The 9,181-nt window shown below is 37.0% G+C and overlaps 1 protein-coding gene and 1 pseudogene across 1 annotated transcript; both read left to right on the top strand.

Moving 5' to 3' along the window:
* Positions 1-311: 311 nt before the first annotated feature.
* Positions 312-1,883, top strand: LOC120442320 (annotated as a pseudogene).
* Positions 1,884-4,738: 2,855 nt separating this feature from the next.
* On the top strand, positions 4,739-8,868 carry LOC120442322 (claudin-4-like). The gene is made up of 2 exons (XM_039618709.1): positions 4,739-5,231; positions 8,629-8,868. The coding sequence occupies exons 1-2, from the start codon at positions 4,780-4,782 to the stop codon at positions 8,825-8,827; spliced, it is 651 nt and encodes a 216-aa protein (XP_039474643.1). The 5' UTR covers positions 4,739-4,779; the 3' UTR covers positions 8,828-8,868.
* Positions 8,869-9,181: the final 313 nt, after the last annotated feature.

The following is a 9,181-nucleotide window of genomic DNA, read 5'->3' as shown; positions in this document are numbered from 1 at the left end:
TAATCACAAAATGCTGAATCATTAAATAGTTTATTTAAATTAAATTAAACCAAGATTTCCACAGACCTTTTTAAAAAAAAAAAAAAAAAAGTTGTATAATCCAATTATTACATTTTTTTTTAGATTTCATTCACAAATATATGCGATTTCCTTTTTCTAATTATACTTTTTGCATTTTATGCATTTTATGCCTCTCAGAGAACATTTTCAGCTTAAAGGCAACAATCTGTCATTTCCTTTAACAGCATGATTAGTGAGTTAGAAAGCTACAGTCAGCTCCTCTGATCATGAAAACACCTAAAAACCACTTCCTGCTCAGCTCTTTTCTAAATTACTGCAACTCTCAAGAACACACCATCTTTCCTCTTTGAAGAGCTCAAGAAACCTTCATCATGAAACCTGGTAGGAGACAGCTTCTAGGTTTGGTCTTGGCCATTTTCGGAGTCCTGGGGACCATCATTAGCTGTGCTCTCCCCACATGGAGATCCCCTGAGTGGAGTAAATCAGAGGGTTTGTGGAAGTCCTGTAACTCTGATTATCATTACTATCGACGACCAACAACACCGTGCAAATCTTATGATTCTTTGCTGGACTTACCTCAAGACCTGCAGGCTGCCAGAGTGCCCATCGTCATCGCCATCATTGTCGGGATCTTTGGGGTGATGGTTGGTGTTGTCGGGGAGCAACTGCACCACCTTGGTGTCAAATAAAAGGAAAAATAGCAAAGTGGCTATAGCTTCTGGAATTATCTTCATCATATCAGGTGTCCTGGTGATCATTCCAATCTGCTGGAGCACCATCACAACTCTCACCATGGTGAGAACCTATTACTACGGACCTCCATTGATGGGAGCCTCACTCTACATCGGCTGGGCCTCTGCAGGGCTGCTGTTACTGGGAGGAAGCCTCCTCTGCTGCTCCTGTCCATGCAGTAATGAGAATGACATTAAAGTTGAGTACTCCAAACCCAGCTCTGTGTAAAAATATATAAATACTACAATAAACTAAATAAGGCCTACATTTAAATGTATACAGTCTCTCGGGATCAAGAGAAATGTTTTAGAAAAGCTTTACTATCTGTATTTTCCTTTAATGAGTAAAAGAATAAAGCATGAAATGCGACCAAAACAGGCAAAAATGTTCGCAGTGTAAGTGTGTAAAACAAATATTTCTTTTAGTCTCTTATTATAATATATTAAAGTTATAGAAACAGGTTTTTCTAGGTTGTAGGTTGTAATCTTCTTCATTTGAAATTTCCAAAAACTCTGACAGTGAATCCAATGTTTTAAGTGTAGGTCAGGTCTGTGATTACTCTTTCATCACTGAACTGTTGAGTACTGATGATATCGTCACTGATCCACAGTGTGAATAGTGTCCTCATTTTTTTTTCATTTTCTTTCTTTATGTAAGATTGCATGCCAGTAAAATTTTATAATAAGTGAAGGTGTATATGTACAAGCAAGTGATATTATGTTCTTTTTTTTTATCTGATCATGATGGATCTTTTTCTGTGAACATTTAATGAACATCATCAGAATGTGTTTGTGTTTATGTAGATCTCTCAGGATTTAAAAGACTAATGAGAATTAAAGTTTTATTTTATTAAAGATCAAGAGTCGGGGAGAGGAAAATATTTTTATCAAAGACAACACTGTTGAGCTTCATTCTTTGCATTTCTAAGTTACAGTGTATTTACAGTGTAAATATCTGTTATAAAAACCAAGCAATGTGTTACATTTTATTAAATGTGTTTTATCAGTTCACAACAGTGTGTCATCAACACAACATTTAATAAGAAGATGAGTTAATTTGGTCCAAGAGATGTTACTTTTTTTAAAAAATCAATCTTCATTTGAAAGATTATTTTTATTTTATCATTATTATTATTAAAAAATAAAACTGCAAAAAAAGTTTTTTTATATGTTTTAATTTGTGTCTGTATACGTGTGTGTCAGTCTGTGGTTACGCTTTATCATTCAAGCAACAGGCTAGATGTACTGCAGGAAACACATGTTCATCATGGTTAACAAATGTAGTTGCATATGCAGTTTAGTTGAACATTAAAGAAAGTTATTTTGTAATATATGAAACCACAAATTAAAAGTAAAAGAAGAGTCAGTTTTGATTTGCTTTATTATTTTGAAAGTGCTCCTAGGAAAAGCTAAACTAAACTGACATTAAATAGCAAAACACTGCCACAGAAGACTGAGCTGTTATCTCCAAGTTGTTCTATAAATAGTTCAACCTACTTGCTGCACACATTTTCTGTGCTAAATGTTTTACACATGTTAGTATCAAACCCAGCATTCACATGTGAAGACTGATAACATTTGTTTAATGCTAATGTTTTGTTCTAGTTGTGGAAGTAAACACAAAAATTCTTGTGTAGATATTTTCTTTCCACTTTTAAAAGATGTAGTAGTTTGCCATTGCATGGAAATGCCAAATTAAAACCTCAGTGTGTGAGATGCTGGTGTTTTTTCACCTCTGAATGCAAACATAGAGAAAAAGACACTGGATGGTCTGTTTGTCTTTTTCTAAATAAATTTGTTGTGAAATGTTTAATTCATATTTAAACATTCAATTATAGCATATTCATAACATATAATATATTCAATTATATCAACACTCTTATTATTAGTTTACCCACAGGGAACTGTCGCATTTCCAGCTATAAAGCAGGATTGGACAAGCTTGGGAAAACGTGTACAAAAATAAAGAAATTACTGTAGATCGCACATCAGTGGAAATCATACCTATATTAGCATATATTACCACATTAGATTGGTTACTTTGTATAAATACTTAAAGTCTGTGTTTACCTGTCAAACATGAGGAATGTGTTTGTGTTAGAATCCATTAGTGTTTTCTCTTTAAAGAAGATGAGCCTGATATTCACACTGTCATGGTTCTGGGTCATTCGACCCAGCATTTTGAGTTTAGGATTTCTTTCTGTTGTATTGTTATGTTTTAGTTTTCTATTACTTAGTTTAGTTGTGGTTTTTCCTGCTAAGTTACTTCTACTCCTGGCACATGTTTTCGCTTTTCATTAAGTTCCTGTCTTCCTGTGTCGTCTGCTCCTGGGTCCTTACCTCGCCACACATGATTTGCATCCAGATTGTTTTACACACACACACCCTACATGCCAGTGCAGAGAGACATGTATAGATTGGCAGTGAAGTCACTCTGAAAATCACCTGTTCTTCCTTCAAACTCTACTTTAGCATCTGCTGTGAATAAATTTCACACTTTTCAGTGAAAAATAACTTACAATGAAAGAATTTCTCGCTCAGCTGTCTCACAGATAAATTACTGCAGCTCTCAATAATACACCACTCAACACAGTCAACACTCCGATCTGGGTTTGGTTTTGGCCATCGGCTTTCTAAGGAGCATCATCCCCTGCGCTCTCCCCTATTGGATTGTCATGGCCGTCATTGGTCAAAACAAATTGTTCAGATAATTGAAGAGGGTTTGTGGATGAGTTATGTGGTCCAGAGTACATGACAGATGGAGTGCAAAGCAGTACTGCAGGCTGCCAGAGTACTCATTGCCATCTTCATGCTCTTTGGAGGTTCTAGGATTCTGTTTGGTGCGGTCTGAGAAATTGTATCAATTTTGTGCTGGACAAAAGGCAAACTACAGTACTTAAGAAGGTATTGCTTCCGGAATAGTCTTTCTAAATACAGCTGTTTAGGTGTTTATACTGTTCTCCTGGACAACCAGCTTTATCATTCATGCTTTTTCCAACCCAATTATGATCAATCCTAAGAACAGGGATTTGGGAGCGCCAGTCAAGATCAACCGGTGCACTAGACGGCTGCTGAGAAGAGCCAATCCTATCAATGCAGGAACACACCGTAGTTCCCCTTGTTCTCTAAGTGGGCACATGCCTTTAGTCTTCCTCTCCCTTTCATTGTCCTCTCTTAATAAATAGCATTTTGAATACTCTTTCTAAAATCAGAACACATTATAGCATACAGTCTGCATATAGTATGTTTAGACCACTGGTTCCAGGGGTCATTTTCTAGCTCCTTCTGTATCAAAATAATTTCAAATGTTCCATGTAATAGTTTGGGCGTACAGCATTATTCCAACAACTTTAGGTACTGAAGTCCTGAAGAAGTTTTTGAAAATCACAATGTCACAGCATCTGTTCCCTTAAACTAATCTCACTGAAAAAGAAAGAGTGACAGCCTGAACAGGTAATAAATCAAAAATGAGCTGAGGTCACTCTGAAAGTCATGTGTTCTGCCTGGGCACATTTCAGTGATAATAAAGGAAGTGAGATTCCTTTAACATCACTGAAACAGCTTACCCTTTGATTTTAGTTGTGTTTTATCACCTCAATTCTGAATAAATGAAAAGTTGACACTGACACTAAAGTACCCCTGAGGTAGTGTTATTTTTTCCACTATTATCTGTTGGGGACATATAGCAGTTCATTTAGAATAGTTAGTATCATTCAACTAAAAAAAGAGCTTTTTCAAAATATTTCAAATCATTAAATAAGCAATTATATCGTTGTGCCTCTTTTGGTACATGCATCTCTGTAACTCTGTGTTTCATTTAGAAACAGTTTTTTAGCTAAAGGGTAGTACTAAATAATCAGCCAACTTTAAACATGTGAATACTCATTGAGGAAGCTACAGATAACATCTCTGATTATAAAAACCACCTACAAACCACTTCCTACTCAGCTCTTTGCTCACAGATAAGCTACTGCAGCTCTCAAGAACACGCCATTTTCTTCTTAGAAGAACACAAGAAATCATTATAATGAAGGCTAGTGGAAGGCAGCTTCTGGGTTTGGTCTTTGCCATCTTCGGCTCTCTTGGATGCATGGCCATCTGCATCGGCTCCACTTGGAAATTTACTCAGAATAAGGGGCTGGGTTTGTGGAAGTACTGTGAGAGTCGGGACTATTACTACGGGACAGAATGTGAAGCTTATAATTCTCTGGATGTACCTCAAGAACTGAAGGCTGCCAGAGCGCTCACCATCATGGCCATCATCATCTGTGTTTTTGGGGTCATGCTTGGTGTGGTTGGGGGCAACTGCACCACCAATGTTCAGGATGAAAGGCAAAAGACTAAAGAGGCCTTTGTTTCTGGAATTGCCTTCATCATTGCAGGTGTCTTGGTGCTCATACCAGTCTGCTGGACCACAATCACCATCACTCACAAATCCAACGACACTCGGGACAGAATGGGAGCTGCACTCTACATCGGGTGGGTGTCTGTAGGGCTGCTGTTACCGGGTGGAAGTCTCCTCTGCAGCTCCCGTCCACTCAAAAAGGAGACTAGCTATGATGTTAAGTACTCCAAACCTCCCTCTGTGTAAATTAGGGTCTTGTAAAAACAAAAACAAAAAGCAGTTAATTAGAAAGAGTAAAAGCTCTTTGAAACTTAAATGTGTGATTTGGATGAGTAGTAAAATCCAAAGTGTGTGAATTTAAACTTTCTGTAAAATCTGACTGAGCAGCCACAATTTAAATCTATGATTTTTTAAACTGGTTCAAAGTGATTTGGATTGTTGTCTTGCTTGCTGTTTTTAAATACTTCTCTTCATATTTTTTTGTGCTTGTTTGTTTAATGTGTGATCATATACCATTAAACGGTACTTTAAATTAACACACAAGCATGTGAGATCAGGCATTACTTTGTTGCATCTGATAGCAGTGGCTCTTTTTTTGTCAATCAGCTAAATAAAGAGTCTGATTACAATTTGTGTTTGTGTTTATGTCTTCATTCATAAGAGACTAAGGAGTTGTGTATATTTTGCATAAAGAGTGGGTCAAGGGAGAGAAAAATATTCAATTCAATTCAGTCATATTTATTTATGCAGGTACCTCAAGGTACTTTGTGTTACAATAATAGAATAACCAACAGAAGTACATTGATTTGACCACTGGCATAAAGATGTATTTTATGTTTTTTGTTCACAAATAGTCTAATAATGAAATACAGTGTAGTGCAAACACGTGGCCCAGGGGCCACTTGTGGCCCATGCCAACCCTACTTGTAGCCCATATATTGACGTGACGAAATATAAAGCAATTTGGCCCTTGAAGTTACTTTTTTTGTTATGAGTTTGTTGTTGACTGCAATGTTAAAATAAGTTCTTTAAAAGCAAAAAATAAATAAATAATATGAATGCAATATGAGCAGAGAGCACAAACAGAGACTTATTTTTAAAGAAAACAATTTTCACTACAGTCAAAAACTAACGTGTACACTTATGTCTGCATTTTTATTTTTTTAAATATGAATAAAATTATAGGAGAAGTGCTGCCACGTGTCTGGCCAGAAAGAGAGTACCTATGTGTTTATTTGGTATTTATTAAAGGCTTCGGTTAGTTAAGAGTGAGAAAAAAAATTGCATTCACGTTTGCAGTTTTGTCTTGTTATACAATAATTGAAATAAAAAAACAACACAAAACACTACATTTTCAGAAATATTAGTGGGTGTTTTCTTGTTTGTTTGTTTTTTGTACTAATTGAACACTAAAGTGGCCCTCCAATGAGATGACGGTGCCGTGGCCAACGGCTCATTTAAATTTGAGACCCTTGGTGTTGTGGGTGATTTAAAATCCAAAACTTTTACCGTCCTCATAATGACACGGGGAAGGGCTTGATTAAACACTTAAACTGCTAAAATTAGCTTTGGACTTTTAATCATATGTTAGTTTGTAGTGATTTAATCATTAAAAATGTTTTAGGAATTCACATTATGTACAAATGAAATGAAATGAAAAATTAAAAAGTAAAAATAATAATAGTAAAAACAACAACAACAATAATAATAATAATAATAATAATAATAAATAACAGTGTTGACACAGAATATCTGCGAGGCAAAGGAAACACCACGAGGCCACTTCTTTTTCAGTTTAGAATATAATTTAGTGCCAAACAGGTCTGATTATTAGTCTATTAAAGACGCACAATCATACTTTAATGCAGCGGTCCCCAACCCCCGGGCCTCGGACCGGTACCGGTCCGTGAGTCGTTTGGTACCGGGCCGCGAGTTTGAGAGGTGTGAAATGTATGGTTTTCAGGGTTTTTATCGGTTTTCAACGTTATTTTGTTATCGTTTTTATCGTTAACTCGGTTTTCCTGGGTCTTTTCACGTGTGTTATGAATAAATCTTCTTTTTTTTCGGTACCGGGACTAGTTTTATTTTGTTGTATTCATCCGCGACACCTCATTGCCGGTCCGTGAAAATATTGTCGGGCATAAACCGGTCCGTGGCGCAAAAAAGGTTGGGGACCGCTGCTTTAGTGAGAAAACCTCAAATCAAAAATCAAATAAAATCCAAAGTAAGATGTTTTTCTTTGTTTTATAACTTTTCATTACTCTTCTAGGCATAGCTTGAAATAAAAAATAAAAAAGCTTGAAATAAAAAAGTGGGCATGCTCACCTTACTTTTTGGACTGCAGCTATCTCTAAGCCGTTCTTTATATAGTTTAACCTACTTTCAGTGCTTATTTCCTCTGCTAAACGTTTCATGCTTAAATAAGAGGTTAGAATCAAACCCAGCATTTACATGTGAAGACTGATTAATCCAATTTGTTTATTGTTGTTTGTCTGTTTCCGAAGAAAGTTTATCTTTTCTTTTTCTTTAAACTATTCTGATGTTTTGTTGCAGGTGTGGGAGTAAACACACACATTCTTGTATAGATTGTTTTCTATATTAAAATGATGTAGAATGAGTTGGGTGTGAGATACTGATTTTAGCAGTTTCAAGAGTAAACATCAAAAAGACAGAGTGGAGCAGGTTTAATTTTGTCTTTTTTAGTAAAGAAAACACAGACAGTCATAACGATACACAAGTACATATTTACCTAAAGTTACACGGTCTTATCTTATTGACTGTTTCTGAAGAAAGTTTGGCTTTTATCTTTTATTTGCTTATTTATTTGACACAAGAGACACAGCATCTGGATGTTCCCCTCTAAAATTCAGTGAAGTGAGTAGTGGTGGTATGTACGAAAGAGGATTAAGGCCATTGGAAAAGGAAAAAGTGGGCACGTCTTTTTTTTAAGGAGGAAAAAAATTTTTAGGTGAGGAAAATGATGAGGCAAAAAGAGAAAAGGGAATCACTGATGATGCAACACGATGATGTCACAACCACAAAGACGGTGGTGTGGTGATTGGGAGCTTGAAAGCCTTGCAATTATACGGAAAAGCTTGAAAACTTCATCCTGGGAATTTGACCCAGAGAATCTCTAGCTTGAAACTAGGTTAATTACCAAGAAGGCGCTCAGGTTGGTTATACAGAGATGTGGTTCAGAGTGTAAAGTAAACAATTTCATGCTTAAGTGAGGAACCCACAGTCAGCCACTTCCCGCTCAAGTCTTTTCTGCAGCTCTCAAAAAAACCCATCAGCACAGCCTCATCATGACAGCTGGGTGTAGACGGATTCTAGGTTTGGTATTGGCTATCATCGGCTTTCTGGGGAGCGTCGTCACCTGTGCTCTCCCGCAATGGATTGTCTCACCCTTAACTGGTCAAAACATTTACACTGCTTAGATAATTTGGCAAGGTTTGTGGATGAGCTGTGTGCACCACACTACAGGGCAGATGCAGTGTGAAGCCTATGATTCTATGTTGGTCTCACCTACAGCACTGCAGGCTGCCAGAGCGCTCATCATCAGTGCCAATATCTACGGGTTATTTGGGATCCTGTTTGGTGTCTTCGGGGACAACTGCAGAAACTCTGTGCTAAACAAAAGGCGAAAGAACAAAGGAGCCATAGCTTCTGGAGTTGTCTTCATCATTGCAGGTGTCTTGATGCTCATACCTATCGCCGGGACAACCAGTAACCTCTTTAATACTTTCTACAACCCAACCTCGATCAGCGCTCATAGAAGAAAGCTTGGGCTGTCGCTTTACATCGGCTGGTGCTCTACGGGGCTACTGTTCCTAGGAGGGAGCTTCCTCTGTTGCTTCTGTTTCTGCAAAAATAAAATCGACTCTGAGGTTAGCTTCTTCAGCTCCTGTCCTTGCATAAATGAGATGGACTTTGAGGTTGAGTTGGACTGTTTTGATTTTTAGATATCACACCATGTATTTATAACAAGAAAAAAGTTTTGTCGAAGTTATATCTTCTCAAAGATAGATCTGCACAGAGGGCATAGAGGATATAGACCCATATTTTATATTTAACACCCACTCTT

This window comes from Oreochromis aureus, linkage group 10 (genome assembly GCF_013358895.1).
Source record: "Oreochromis aureus strain Israel breed Guangdong linkage group 10, ZZ_aureus, whole genome shotgun sequence".
Taxonomy (NCBI): Eukaryota; Metazoa; Chordata; class Actinopteri; order Cichliformes; family Cichlidae; genus Oreochromis; species Oreochromis aureus.
Note: the sequence above shows the minus strand (reverse complement) of the source record. Positions and strands in the feature narration are given on the sequence as shown.

What these genes read in the sequence shown, in the direction of transcription:
- LOC120442322 (XM_039618709.1), top strand. Translation starts at nt 4,780, where the DNA reads ATGAAGGCTAGTGGAAGGCAGCTTCTGGGTTTGGTCTTTGCCATCTTC. An exon ending in GGAGCTGCACTCTACATCGG is followed by an intron (nt 5,232 to 8,628) that starts GTGGGTGTCTGT and finishes TCTCACCTACAG; the next exon opens with CACTGCAGGCTGCCAGAGCG.